The 15,554-nt window shown below is 35.9% G+C and overlaps 1 protein-coding gene across 2 annotated transcripts; it reads left to right on the top strand.

Annotated features, from left to right (window-relative positions):
- Positions 1–5,156: 5,156 nt before the first annotated feature.
- LOC105060092 (soluble inorganic pyrophosphatase 6, chloroplastic) lies at positions 5,157–14,034 on the top strand. 2 transcript variants are annotated; one of them, XM_073259701.1, is made up of 5 exons: positions 5,157–5,656; positions 7,735–7,835; positions 7,953–8,134; positions 9,174–9,272; positions 11,087–11,299. In XM_073259701.1, exons 1-5 carry the CDS (start codon positions 5,244–5,246, stop codon positions 11,153–11,155), a joined length of 864 nt encoding a protein of 287 aa, XP_073115802.1. In that variant the 5' UTR covers positions 5,157–5,243; the 3' UTR covers positions 11,156–11,299. The 2 variants fall into 2 exon arrangements, with proteins under 2 accessions (XP_073115802.1, XP_010941987.1); XM_010943685.4 differs by lacking the exon at positions 11,087–11,299 and adding an exon at positions 13,784–14,034 and having other exon boundaries at positions 5,159–5,656.
- Positions 14,035–15,554: the final 1,520 nt, after the last annotated feature.

Here is a 15,554-nt window from a genome sequence, read left to right as displayed (position 1 = left end):
TGAAGCCCATTCTCCTTTATTGATGGACACTCAAGCACTCATTGCACGATGTGCTTATTATTTTGTGCAATAAACCTATAAGGGGGTAACAGTGCAGTCGATTGAATGGCATCCTTTATAGTGGAGCATACCAACAAAATAATGTAGAAATCCTCTTCTAAGACGCCTCATCACCTCCATGATTTGATTTTATCATATGCCAATGGGTGTATCTATTCTAAGGCATTATAATGAAGCATATTTGAATAGAAAAAAAGTTGATTTTTTTTTTCTTGAGAATGGTTTTTGTATCTAGATTCCTTAGTTAGATTTTTTTAGGTTCAAGTGGATATATTAGTCCTTGTATAAATATATCTATAAGAGTCAACATGCAAAATATTTAAAAGCTGACTGATAGTCATTGATATAGAAGTTCAGAAAGTAATCCCTATATGCTTGGCCCCAAAAGCCGCGATTAAATTTTCAGAACACATTCAAATAGATGCTTGCAAACTACAAAATGAGGTAGGTATTATCATTTGACGTCTTCTTTAGGTCAAAAGGAGAAGTTTGTGAAATTTTCTCTAGACTAGAGCAAGTTCCTAAAGCAGGGTACAATAATATTCAGTATATTAAAGGGCCAAGCAACATAACAAGATTGATATTACTAGAAGAAATTCATACTTGCAGGGCCATCCCATGTGCTGATGTGGCTCCAACCTTGTCTCTATTAGTTTATGACTCTTATAAATCATAAATTCTAAATTTATTATAGTTATAATATTATCTTTGAAATTAAAATTGATACTATTATTTATGATCTTAGTATAAGTATTCAATTTTTTTTCGTAGTTACATATAAGATTTTTTTAGATAAATTCATATATGTGTTTTCACTATATGCAGACCGATGAAAATTGATCAGTACGATAAAGTGCTTGACAAATAGGCTAAAGTTATACTTAGTCATCTGAGAAGCAGACCAAACCATCAAGGGTGCAAACCGATACACCAATATCTAGGATAAGTGAAGTGTAAACCAGTGGGGGCAAAAGCTATCAGTCAAAAATAGGATCCAATGCAGAGTAAAATCTAAAAGATGGTTGGCCAGCAATTGCCACTACCTATGTATGGGAGCAGTGGTCAAACTACCTATCATGTATTGTATAGTAGCCCATGTAGCACATAATAATAAAGATAAGTATCTACAATAAGTAGCAATATCCATCTTTCTACTACAATTGATACAAGAGGAACGATAGCATTACCTATCATGCATGGCAATAGTGAGTTATATGTGGAACATATATATAGCAAAATGAGTATCTAAAATAAGTAGTGGTACCCAGCTTATTAGTTAAGAGAAGCTACTTATAGATATCAAATTGTAATCTGATTAAGGAGCCTCTTGCCACTCAGAGAATTAGGCTTTATTTTTAATTTATAGTTACTTATGCGATTTATAGTTATTTCGGATTCTTTGCATTTTATCTTTTGAAATTCAACTTTTAGTTTTTAAGCAGGATTCTAGTTTGCCATTAGTCATATAATACATTACACCCTTAGCTATACCACACTTCTCATTCTCCTTGCAAACAATATGATTGTAGATGAAGTTATTGAAGATCAAAATACCTAGACTCATACTACTATTATCATCATAGCCCCTTTTTTTTCCTCTCCTTTCTGACTATCTAGATACTAGTGCCATAGCCATGCGCAACCTAGCTATCAGATTTCTCACCTATCATCCATCTCTTGATCGAGAAAAGAGTATGATAACACCATGATTAATGAGTAAAATTTAAATAGATCAATAGGTAGATATGGATTTTAAAAAAAAAGGTAAATGGATTGAGTATAGATTTATACTTGATCAAACAGGTTAAGAGTCTTCTTAGCAAGAATTGGTTCAACTTACCCCCAACACAACTTGATCCAACCTATTGTCACCCCTTTTGAAAATCGGCTTTCTGCTAAGATATTGCGCATGGAAATACCTTCAGTCAACATTTTGCATCCAAGTCATTGACCACGCCAGCTTCCAGCTGGCTAGCTGCCTAGCTTGTTAATTCATAGTTTCATATTGTGGCTTTTCACTTGAAGTGGGTCAGGGTTAAATCATCTAGAAATTGGCATTTAAAATTTTGAATTCCCTTGTAAATACTCCCAACTCCCTGGAAATTTAAGTAGCAGGAATGGGTGATTAAAATGGAATGTAGGAGAATGAAAAAAAGGAGAAGGAAATATTATTTTAACTTATTAGGCTACCAAGGCCGATGTGGCACCGCAGTTGTAGCTAGGTTTGCAAAAACACTATTGGTTCAGTTTCAATCCATACTAGCTATAATTTGGCAAATCAATGCAAGGCATACAATTCGGATTCAATCCAACTGCTTGGGCCTTGTTCTTCAAGCCCACACCATATCAATCATGAGAAATTTTTTGTGCACCACGGGCGGTGCAGAATCGCATGAACCATTTGTGGTGATTGATTCACGCATGGGGTCTGAGTGCGATGTGTAAAAAAAAAAATTTTTTCTTTCGTCTGTCCCATGCGAGAATCAATCACCGTAGGCGATGAGCACGGTTCTGCACTGCCCACGGTGCACCAAAAATTTCTCATTAATCATGGTCGGCCAAACTCATCACTAGAGAATACGAAATTATTTATAATTTTATATAACATTTTTAGAGTGTGTTTGGATGGTTCAATCCAAAATTCTATAGGATTTATGGCCTAACCATCAAAAATAATAAACTATAAGTAGACTAGGCCTTTTCCTGAATCCCAAAGGGAGAAATAAATAAATTGCTGAGGTTATTTATTCTCCCTATGGGATTCGGGCCAATCCACTGAAAAATGATCCTGTATATTTATAAATATAAGATCTGATCTGCTTATAATCTAATATTTTTGATGACTCAACCATGGATCCTATAAAATTTTGGATCCAACCATCCAACTAAGTTCTAATTGTATCGGCCTAACTCATGAATTTCATGAGATTTTTGGCTCCATCATCCAAACAAGTTCTTGATCTTCTGCTTATAGCTAGCAATAAATCTCAATGGGCTCACCAAGATATCTGATTGTACATGGTTTTATGTAGAGCCACTAAATTAGGCCTATTGATCCTTATATCTAAATACTAATCCTCGTCTGCACTTCTATGCTATAGTAAAAAGTAATAGTTTTAGATTTGAAGGATATTTCATCCTGATTTGATCAATTATTTTTCTATCGAAACCTTCGGCAGTATTTAATTTCTTCTTAAAATTCTAATCCCTGTTCAAATAGTTCCACTTGCTTAAACTTAATGGACTTGAAGAGAGAGAAAACAAAATCTTGGTTTTTAACAAAGGAAACAAAAATAATTTGACTCATAATCCTTTTTGGGGAAGACAATTTATGGTACTCCCTTTCTCTTTATCTGTATTCCAGTTGAATATAATCCTTTCCTTGGAGGACATCAGAAGGAACAAAAAAAATTACAAGATATGACACTATTCCCTTTAATTTAGCATATAATATAATATAATTTAAAATATTATATTTATTTTTTTATAAGAAAAATGGGGTGAGAGGGGGCAATCGGTGTAGCAACCTCTTTTGGGCATGACCATGAGAGCCTCCCCACCCCGCTAAATCTCGCTGAGTGAATATTCGATGCGGAGAGCAATAAGCACAATCTTCTTTCCACCAAATTCGAGGGGAGATCTCAGATCGGGTGAGTACGTCATCTCTAGCCCCACCTCATCACACGAAGGATTAGATGCTGCATCCGAACAAACCTGTCCAGACCTTGGAGGATAAATCTCCAACATTTAATCAACTGCACATGGCCTCAAACCTGGAATATGAGGAACGGATGCTAAGATTCATTTCAATCGGACTACCATTGTGATGGTGTATCTATTCTTCTTGAAATTCATTGTACTTGTCTAATTGCTAGGAGGTAGAAAATAACACAAGGGCGTGGTTGTGTTGCTTTTAGTTTAGAAAAAGAAAGAAAAAACTGAGGCAGGTTTTCTGCCGTGTGTGTAATTTCTCTTCCCATAGATCTTTTAGACAATATTATCAAATACTCATTTTTAAAAATACTTTATAAATTTAAAAATAATATATATTTTTTTGAAGTGGTACCAAATACATCCGAAAATCAGCCAGATTTAGGAATCAAATATCCAACTTGGTAGGGTTTGGATTGTTTTTTTCGTGCACTTTGAAAGGTTATTGGATCTTTTTTTATAAATATTCATATTTTAATTTGGTTAGGGTTATCTCAAGTTTAATACTGACATCACCGCAAACAAACACATGTAGACAAGTATACATATAAATAATGATATATATAAATACCTACATATGTATGCATGCATGCATATATATGTACTAGCATATAACCCACATAATAAATAGAGTATATTCTTTTCTTTTTATAATTATTCTTAAAATATAATATAGTAATATAACAAAGTATAATAAAAAGCCAAAATTTTCTGTTACATATTGAGCAAAGAATTATAATAATAGCCAAGAGGAAACTCTCATTATTAGTAAAGGGTATACATATGATAAATAAAGAATTCTACGTAAATCAAGCCTTTTTCCCAACTGTTCATGAAATATAATATAACAATGTTATAGATTATAATAAATAGAAAATTTTAATAGCCAAATTTTCTTTATATACTAATGAACAAACTCTAATGATGGTTAAGCAGAAACTCTCATCATTATTATAAATATTAATAATATTGGCCTATGATCTTTCTTATTTTTCTAATTATTTTTGAAATGCAATCTAGCAAAATAATAAATTACAATAATTAAAAAGGCTTCAATAGCTACATTTATTTTGCATATTAAATAATAAAATTTAATAATAATTGAATACACTTTGTTAAAATTTGTTGCATATTATGTAATGAATTTTGGTAATTGACAAATACATTAATATCAATATTAATGATTTCAATATTTTTATGATAAATAGTGAATTCTATACAAACAAAATCTCCATTTTGAATGTATATAATAGATGATTGATGCAAGAGAGCTTTCATGAGCTTCCATCCAAGAGAGTGGCCTGAACTGGGTTTGAGCCAGTTGGTCCACTGACCTGGGGTCCACTCCCTCCCGGTCCGCTCGAACCCCTGCCTAATCGTCCGAGGGCCGTAGAGACCGTGAAGTGGCGCGGCGTCAATCCAAATCACCAGCACATCTCCTCCTCCCTCCATTCCGAGACTTCCAGACTCCAATGGCCACGGCGGCCACGGCATCGGCCGCCAGATTCACCGCCGTGGGAACCGGCCACGGATTCCGGTGGCGGACCTCTTCTTGGACGCATCGCGCCTTCTTCCCCAATCGCCGGGTCGCCGCCCCCCTCCGGTGTCGGCGGCATTTCCTCGCCCCCGCTGCCCTCCACAAGCCCGACTTCCAGATCAAGGAGGAGGGCCAGTCCGAGACCCTTGACTACCGGGTCTTCTTCCTTGACGGCTCTGGGAAAAAGATCTCGCCTTGGCACGACGTGCCCTTGCACTTGGGCGATGGCGTGTTCAATTTTATCGTTGAGATCCCCAAGGACACCAGCGCAAAGATGGAGGTGGCCACCGACGAGCCTTACACACCGATTAAGCAGGACACGAAGAAGGGGAAGCTTCGATACTACCCGTAAGATTATTTCTACTTCGATATCTTCTTTCTTTGTTCCACTGTTCTTGCGGCCGGAAAGGGGGGAAAAAAACTTGTTGTCTGGGCTAATATTGCTAGAAATTCGCTTTGGATTAATGAAAATTTCGTTTTTTAAATGGAAAGAGTATATGATTGTGTTTGTTGGGTTGGCGATTACTTGAGAGCTCATAATTCTGTTAGGATTGGGTCGCTTCAAGATTTACATTGCACGTTGTCTACCGAAATAACTTTTTTTAATTTTTTGAGAGAGAAGTTTGAAGTACTAGAGAATTAGTTGCCAACAGGAGCTGATGGTTTTAGTGAACTCATCGCAAGACGTAAGATGATATCTCTTCTCTGTTGTCATTTTTACAAATTATGCCCTCAAGGTGGTGAGTCCGTGCACTTGCTGGCCAATATAGATTGTGTAACTTTGCTCTGGAAGTGGAAGTTCTGCTGATTTATGCTCTTAAACTCATAATATGACAATCAAATGATTCATTCACTCATGGAGCTTTTTATTTGAATAATGATATGGGGCAAGGTCTGATCATTTGAGTTGACACCCATCTCGAAGTTGAGTGAAGTACTCATTCTATGACCCTGTATGTGTGCCGAAGATTTGTCAATAATATGAACTTTTAAATTGCTTCCTCGACAAAATTTTATATGAGAACTTAGGTCAGTATGTAACTAGGACACAGAACTTAGAGCTTGAAATCATTTAGAAAAAGACTCTCGGGATTCATAATCTAAAAACTTCACATATTTTGTCTTTAGATTTGATGTTTGGCAATTTTTGTTTTCAATAAGACATTGCTATGATTTTCCATTCCGAAGAAATTAAAGAAGGTAATATAGATAAGAATCTAGGAAGCAGAGGTTTAACTAAGATTGTGCCTTTAAAGCACGATCCTCAAGGAGTTGAAATATTAGAGAACACCTTAATACAGTCGTGCAATTAACAGCCCCAAATTTTATAATTTTATAACTATTAACATGCTGGATGCTTGTTGGCATCATGAATGAGATGACACATTCATATCATAAATCATATTCTTATAAAGTTGATATGGCACTCGTACTGTTTTTTTGCTTCTCCATATATATTCTTACCTCCTATTATTTTCAAATGCTTGTATACTTTGTCATCTATATATTTTTGTTTTTGAAAACATGCATCCCTGCCTAGCAGCCTTAGTTTAGTTGGTTGGCATCCCTCATCACTTGGAAGATCCATGTCTGAAACCTGGTGGTGGCATCCACACCATATTTCTCAAAACAAAAAAAAAAGCACCCCTAAGTGTTTGTGTTTATCATTTAGAATTGATTCTTTTATTAAGGAAGGGTGAGAACATAGATGACTTTAATTAACCTGGAATTTGGATTGATTATATAGAGCAAAGGGGGAGAAGTATGAAAAGTGTGGATGAAGCGAAGATATTCTTCTAGAATATTAAATATTGCTTCAAGCTGGTTAAACTTAAAGGAATTTATAAGGGACTACAGTAATTCCTAAAATATTTCATGTTAGGATTGTTTGGACAATACAGAGGGTGCATCAGGTCACTGCAATGATGAGAATGCTGATGTGAATAACTGAGAAGGGTGGATTCAGAAACGGATGCACCAGATTAAGTTTAGGGATTTAATCCACAAACGAGACATGATTGACAACCAAATTAGATGGTATGATCATGTCCCTGATGCCCTAAAAACTTCAACAAATATAAGGGCCCAAATTTGTTGAGTACAGTCATGCAGGGTCAAAAAAGGAAAGGAATACCTAATAAAATCTTTGCTGAAGTTACATAGTGGAATAGAAAATGCTTTTGTCATTGATTCTGGTCATCACTAGAAAAACTTTCCCCCAATAAATAGGATTAGTCTTTTTTAAAATAATTGTGATTGAATGTTAGTGTGTATCTTGATATAGTTTCTGTTCTTTAGAGCCCTTTGTAACTGAGAATTTCATGATTAGTTATGAAAGGGATCAGGCTTACCTGTAAAAAAATGAATTTGAATAAGTTTGTGATTCTTAGTGATTGACTGTTTCATTTTTTTTGCATCACCTTCAGGTACAACATTAACTGGAATTATGGATTGCTTCCACAGACGTGGGAAGACCCATCTTTTGCCAACTCAGAAGTTGAAGGAGCCCTTGGAGATAATGATCCAGGTCTGTTAGCATGTCTTGTTATTTTCTTGAAATTGGCACTGCTTGATCATTACTAAGGTGTAACTGAGTAGTAGCAATATCAGCAACTTCTTATTTCTGATATTATTCCGTGTCCAGTTGATGTTGTTGAGATAGGTGAAACACAGGCTAAGATGGGTGCTATTCTCAAAGTAAAGCCATTAGCAACTTTAGCGATGATTGATGAAGGGGAGCTTGACTGGAAAATAGTTGCTATTTCATTGGATGATCCTAGAGCTTCGCTCATAAATGATTTGAATGATGTTGAAAAGCACTTCCCAGTAAGCCTGATTCTTTCAATCATTATTTTTAATTTTAGATTCTTCTGGATATATAGATTTAATTGTTGGAACATCCTTGTCCTTTTAAGAATGTGTAGGTTCAAATCCCATGGTAAGCACTAAACAGTTTGGATTTGGATTTTAGAGCATTTTTTTCTGCCTTGGATAAAATTTGCATGATGAAATTGGATAAAAAATGCATGCAATTTAGCGGTTGTGGTCATAAAACCTCTGCTGATAACTAGGGGGCTATACTTAAAAGGCAAGATTTGTGTAATGGATTATTTAAAATCAAAATAATGATGGGTTTGGATAAAGATTTCTAATTAGATTAGGATTTAAAATTCAAAGTAGATTGGCAGATTACATTGCTCGCTAAGAAGTTCTGTTTTCTGTGGGATATGATTAATGGAAGGGGTGGTTCCTTTTGGGAATGATTAGTTGGAAGGGGGTGGGGGAACCTGAGAAAATTTTTAAGAACATAGATGAGAAGGATGAGATAAATTGTAAGTTTTTCTGCTTTTCAGGGGTACCATGGTGCACATGATCCTGGATGTATATATTGCAACTATATTTAAGTAGTTACTAAAAATAGCTGTTATCTTTGAAAATCATGAATGTATTAAGTCTAACTTTGACGCTGTACGCAAATTTCTGACACAGCTATAAGGACATTGTTGTCAATGGCTAACAAATTTTAATACAATAAGCACATTTGAACTTTGGATTTCACAAATTTTTCAATAAGGTAATCTTGCTTTACTTTTCTTATTTTCATGTGTAGAAAATAATGCACAATCTAATGCTGGATATACGACCTTTTGGCAGTAGATGAGAATTGGTGGTAGTCGGTGAATCTTGTGTATACATGATCTTACTCTGATTGCTTGTTTTAACTGGGAAAATAGCTGGCTGACAACCATGTGTAAAATCACCATTAAAAGGATAAGAATGTTTTTAACGAGAATACTGCAACTCGAATGACAGTTCATGATTTGATTACTCTTTGCTTATTTTTGGATATTCGCCATTGTTTCAGGGCACTCTTATGGCTATAAGGGACTGGTTTAGAGACTACAAGATTCCAGATGGAAAGCCGGCTAATAAATTTGGTCTTGGAAACAAAGCAGCCAACAAGGTAAACCTGGGATGCTTTTTTCTTGATTTCCTTCTATACTATTGAGCCCACAGACTACATGCTTCTTGTAGAATTTTAATTTGTATGCATGAGATAATTCGCCATCTTGAATTACAAATTGCTACACCTCTAGGTTAATCTCTTTTATATGGTTCAGTTTTTGTGTCTATGGTTTTTGATTGCTTGCGATGCTTTCAATTTCTATGCAATTCCTATTTGTTTTGTTAATCATTAAAAATTGTACAAAAAATTGATTGCCAAATCAATGAATGAGTTAAGAAATTTGATTGGACAGTCAGTATGGTGGGTTTACTGTTGAGGGAATGGTTGTAAACTCTTTTAAGTTTTGTTACTTGATCAGAAATTTGTGAGGAAAATTTGGAAAAAGAGAGAATCTAGCATGACAGAGCTAGGGTGTTGGAAGAACTTGACAAAGTAACAAGCTAGCATCCATCTGGCAATTTTAAGTTGAATCATGTTTCCTTTCCAAGGAATGAATGCATCAAAATTTTGTTGTGTGAAGAAAGTAAAAAACAATACTTGTTGAAAAATGTTACAAAATTACCAAACTATCAATAGGCATATTTAAAATGTTACAAAATTTCCAAACTATCAATAGGCATATTTGTCTAGATATCCAACAATCCTTACATTAACGAATTAAACTATCTAGCATATTTGTCTACATGTCCAACCAGCCTTACATTAACAAATTAAACAATCTAGTGATTTTTGACTCATGAAAAGATTTTTTTATTTCTTTTTTAAGAAACACTTTAAGGATCATGTCAATACATTAGGAGCATGAGTTTTGTTATATGTTGGTAGGAAATGGTTAATCATATGATGAACTTCATATTTGCTTTTGAGATTTGGTGGCCCTTCTTGGATCTCCGACATTCATTAGGTGATGGTAAGAATGAAAGGGTTGTTTTGGAAAATGTGACTGGTCTTGCCTTTCTACAAGATTTGTGAAGTCACTTGATCTACCAATTTAACATCAAGTGATTAGCTGGTTGATGTATTAATGCATAATTTTTCTATATTCATGTGAAGAGTATAGTATAGTTACGAGTAAGGTTCGCTGAACCGTCTCGAACCAAATGGTTCAGGGCGTTTCGAGCAGTATCGGCGGCAAATCGGGACAGTTTGGGTAGATAAATTGCAACATCGGATGATGGAGGGCGAAAGAGAGGAAGGAGAAAGAGAGGAGAGGAGGAAAAGATGGGATGATGCCGTCGGAGGCCGATGGTGGCCCGCCGAGGTTGTCGGAGGGCCGCGGAGGCCCCTGCGGCTCGGTGTTGCCTGATAGGATGTTTAAATGAGAGAGAAAGAGAGAGAGGGGGGGGAACGATTGTATCAGAGGGTCATATAGCCAGCGGAAAGGCTATCGGAGGGCCGTCGTGGTCATCAGACAGCAAAAAACGCACAGGCGGAGCAGTGGCGCCCTTGTTCCCTCATCACTTTTTTTTAAAAAATACCGATGAATAGTGAAGCCAGTAATAGATATGCCTGTTTTACTGTTTGAGAATTTTTTTTCAAAAAAGTTAAGTGAAGCCGGCAAATTCATTGTTGGCTTCACTATAATTCGGATTTTTTTTTTATAAAAAAAAACTGTGAGAAAGGGGCGATCGTCCTTGTTTCACGTCCGCGGCACCGCAGGCATCGATTGCACCATCCGGCGGCCAACCAAAGGCCCTCCGATGGCCTTTCTGACGGCTTGTCCTCCCTTTTTTTCTTTCTCCTCCCTCTCTCTATCTCTCTCTCTCTCTCTCTTTTCCTCCTCACCAGTTCTCTTCTTCTCCTCTGTGTAGGTTTGCACCAGTCCATTCCGGTACGGATCCATATCGGCTCGTACTGCCGCTGGCCGGCACAAGTCCTGATTCCGGATCCACCTTCCTTGGTTACAAGTGTTGATGTTACTTATGTATATTGTATAATAGATACCTTTTAAGGTGTGTACTATCACAGAGAAGGGCATACACTATAACTTTTAGATGAAATCAGATGATAGTTTATTTGATACCCTGTGCTTGTTGTGCCATTATCTGTTCATAAATATGGTTTGATTGTTTTGGAGATGTTAGGTGCAGCACAGGTTGTCACTTTGAAAATTTACATTCAGCATTTGCCAGCAATCTTTTGCTAAAAGATGATTCTTTATGCACAGTTAGAAAATATGATTCGAGTTCTAGGAGATTTTCCAACTGATGGTAGAGATTGTAGACCCTTAATTTATGTTAATTACTTTACAAAGAGAAGTGGGATGCAAATATGATGGCTGAGTGTGCGCTAGATCTCACCTTGTCTCCTGCATGCATGTGGGTGTCAGTGTAACTATCTTTGTCATCTTTCTGAGACCAGTGATTGTAAGTATAAATATGGTTCAAAGGTTAAGCTAGTCGACAACAAAGTTCACTTGAAGAACTTTCAGAATGGTCAGGGTATTGGAAAAACCAATAAAAGATGTCATGAAGCAACAAAACACACGTCTTTTGGTTTATGTTTAGGAGCCTAAAATTGCCTGTTTTAAATTTCTTGTGAAGCTTACAAATTTTAGATTGCAATATTTCTAAATGTATTTACAATTAGGTCCTCACTGTTAGAGCCTTACCCCTGAACATCTTTGTTAGCTCACAATTGATATGGAGAAATCTGCTATTTGCACTTAGAGGTGAAAATGAACTGAGCTGTTCGCATTTTGCAAGCAGCTTGAACTGGGCTTGCAGAGAGCTTGTTTGACCTCAGCTCAACTAGGAAACAAGCTAGGTTCAAAAACATGTTTCAGAGCATGCTTCAGAGCTTGGCTCATTCAGAGCTCATTTCAGAGCATGTTTCAGAGCTTGTTGGCTCATTCAGAGCTCCTGAAAATTTGTCCTGTTCAATATAGTGGAGAAGCTCAGCATGGCTCGACTAGAGCATGGCTCAAAGCTTTAGCCAATCCGAGCTCGAGTAAGTTATGTTGAGCTCAGATCGAGTTTGAGCCCAGCTCAAGAAACATGGTTAGATACCAAGCTGAGCCCGAGCAGCCTGGTATTCAACTTGGCTCAACTCGTTTACACCCTTATTTATGCTTTAAGAAGGACAAGAATATTTCTCACCCTATTAATGAAGACCTGGCAGATTTGTTGTGATCCTGATGTCAAGATATGATTTGTGCTTTTCATTGACTGGGGAGTGTTGGAGTTGCCTGTTATTTGACACCAGCTGTTTATTCTTTGATGAAATACTCCATGTGTTAGTGAAGAATACGTGTAAGCCTTCTGGCAAGTCAGTGCTCCACTACGCTAAGAGTATTTTTCTTTGCAGTTTTATCTTAGCAAATTTATGACATGGAAATATGGAATCATGTCTTGTGGAACTTCTTATCTCAAAGGTTGAGAAGGCTTCAATATTTGAGGCTAGAAAAGTACTGTTCGTGGTGAATATTGAGGTTTACCATATTCTTGATATGAAGTTGTTTAGCAGTGGAGCAAGACTCCCACAAGAGTACTTGGGCATTCATTGGCATACTATCTGAATACACAGGAGAATGAAGTTCAGATAGTTGTGTGACTGCAAACTGAATTCTTCCTTTAGCTGAGAGGAACAGTTTGAGTGATGATTTTGCTGGTTCTCTAGGAATCGTCAGGAATGACCTGGGGCAAATTGGCTTCAGAGCCAAGATGGTCTTAGCGGGTTTCAGGAAAGGGGAGGGCAAATTGGCTTCAGTTGTGCAGCAGTCTTGGTGGAAACTCTTGCAATTAGACGTGGACTCTCAGAAATTATTTAATGGTACTCTCAAGTTCTAGGTGGGGTTTGATACTGCTGCTAATTCAATATTTTTCATGTTATCATATAATTGGCCTGCTTTATTCAAGATATTTGTATCCTATCTCAATTCGAGGAGCCTATAAAAAGCACTGACATCATGGTGAGGGCTATATTGCGGCAGATTTACCAGCTCTCTGGGGACGTGACTTGATATATCAAAATGTTTGAAAGCAATTATTAATTACCCTAAGCTCTGATAGTCTTAATAGATTGATATGGCTTGAAATTGTTTCTGCAAACTATATCATAAGATGCTGCTACCATCTAGTCTAGAGAATGCTGATTGCTTTAAGAGGGTTCAGGGAACGCAAATATGTCTATAAATGCATTGTTGGCAAGCATTTTCATTTAATTACAAGGAGGTCCATGTTAGATCCCAAGTACAGTTTATAAGGTGCTTATCATCTTCTAATAACTAGGTGTTTTTTTTTGATGCCTCTACTTGGAACAATGATGATTATATTTATTATTGGTACATGCCTGAGCAAGGAGGAATTCATGTTGTCTCATCACAAGTGCTTGCTTACTCATTGGTGATCTTGGTGCCATTGTCAGCATTTGGTGTGAACTATTTATTTTGAATTTAATGCATTATCTTTAAATCTGGATGCTATTTCAAATTTGAAGCATTTTACTTATCTTAAAATGTATGATACATTATCCACTCATTGTATTGTTTGACTTCTCATTGTGAATAGGATTATGCTCTGAAGGTTATCACAGAGACAAACGAGTCATGGTCTAAATTAGTCAAAAGGTCCATTCCTGCTGGAGATCTTTCCTTAGTGTGAGTGCTGCTCTAGAATTGACAATAAAGGGCTGTTAGATTTTTTCGTAATTTGCTGAGCATCTCTAATATGCATGTGTAAAATTTGATTGTTTAACTTTAAATAGTTTATGATGTGATTGGACAGTTTGGTACTATTATTTATGAAGTATCATTAGACAATCAGCTCTTTTTTCTTAGTCTGCTGACTTTTCTGAAGTTAAAGATTACAATTCCTATTTCCTAATCTTGCTGCTAATCGTTTGAGGCATGTCATGCAAGAAGATTGTAATTTTCGGAACAGGACCGATTCTAGATAATCTCTGTTGTTAGTCATAAGCAAAAAAATATTTTGTCATCTCGCACTTCAGACAGCATGGTACAACTAATACAATTATGCATTCGTGACCCTACGATTTTCTCAAAGGGAAAAAAAAAGGCAAAAGAAAAGATTTAAATGTCTTTCTATTGAATCATGCGGGTTCAATCATCAATATCAGCTTTAGCTTTGTTGCTTTGCTATCATGGCTAAATGAAATGAAGCGTATCAAATTTTGAATGGAGCCCAAATGTGATGACTGGCTTCTATTATGACCCACTAGTTTTCGCCTGAGTTACTCACGGGGCAGAAAAATGGGTGGCCCTTTGATCTCATGCTTGATTCAAAGATAGATGGCTGTAATTCTTTGTGATTGAAGATATTTAGCCTATCTGACTATAAGTATGTTTTTATTAAAATTAATTGGTATCAAGGTTCATCATCTCGATATTTGATCTTATATCAGTGAAATCGTACTATAATATCGGTATGCGGTAGTGCTGAGCAAATAATCAAAATCTGAAAAAATCCATCCAATCCGATCCAATAAACATCAGTTTCGATCAGTTGCAAGGCATACATCAGATTGGAATTTGTAAAAAATCGATTATTTATGATTGAGTTCGGTTTCTACATTTTAATCTGTACGAAATTAAATCCAATCAATGTAGTATTTTACAAACTCATTTTCATTTTAGAATAATGTCATTTAGACTTCAATACTTCATTCTAAAAAAATTCCATCATTTATTTAGATTTATGAAAAAATTAATGTTGAATTGTTGATGAAAGCACGTCAATTAGAGATAATTTTAAAATAAAAATTTTCAGATATAGTTGTTTTTAGATGGATAATTTTTTTTTTCTATTTTATTTTGTACATGTTCAAAAATAAATTTAAAATTTGTAACTCATAAAGTTTTGGATTTTTTTATATTAAATTAATAAAAAAAATAAATAAGTTTAAGTGGATCCATATTGGATTTAAAATTAATATTGGATCAACATTGATGTTCAAACCGACACAACCTATCCGAACTCGTTGCAAATGTTTACTTCAGTTTCAAATAGTTTATACATGATAAACGATCGGTAGCGGATTGAATTTTTTTCAATTTGATTGGGTTCAGTTAGATGAAATTTTTTTCTCAATCTAATTGAATTTGATTTATGCTCAGTCCTAGCATACGGTATGAAATGGTATGCCTACGTTGGTACAAGATGCTTCATTGTATTGGTATGGTATCGATTTATTATGGTATGCCTCGACTGGATCAGCTGAAGTTGCGACGGGATTTGTAGGTGATCCAGTTGCAGGGAAGCAAACAGCCAAGAGAGAAGAAGACGGGAAATCAGAGAAGCAATGGAGAGTTGACAAGAAGAG

Source organism: Elaeis guineensis, chromosome 6, assembly GCF_000442705.2.
Source record: "Elaeis guineensis isolate ETL-2024a chromosome 6, EG11, whole genome shotgun sequence".
Lineage (NCBI taxonomy): Eukaryota > Viridiplantae > Streptophyta > Magnoliopsida > Arecales > Arecaceae > Elaeis > Elaeis guineensis.
Note: the sequence above shows the minus strand (reverse complement) of the source record. Positions and strands in the feature narration are given on the sequence as shown.

What these genes read in the sequence shown, in the direction of transcription:
- LOC105060092 (XM_010943685.4), top strand. Translation starts at nt 5,244, where the DNA reads ATGGCCACGGCGGCCACGGCATCGGCCGCCAGATTCACCGCCGTGGGA. An exon ending in ATGTTGAAAAGCACTTCCCA is followed by an intron (nt 8,135 to 9,173) that starts GTAAGCCTGATT and finishes CCATTGTTTCAG; the next exon opens with GGCACTCTTATGGCTATAAG. An exon ending in GAAACAAAGCAGCCAACAAG is followed by an intron (nt 9,273 to 13,783) that starts GTAAACCTGGGA and finishes CATTGTGAATAG; the next exon opens with GATTATGCTCTGAAGGTTAT.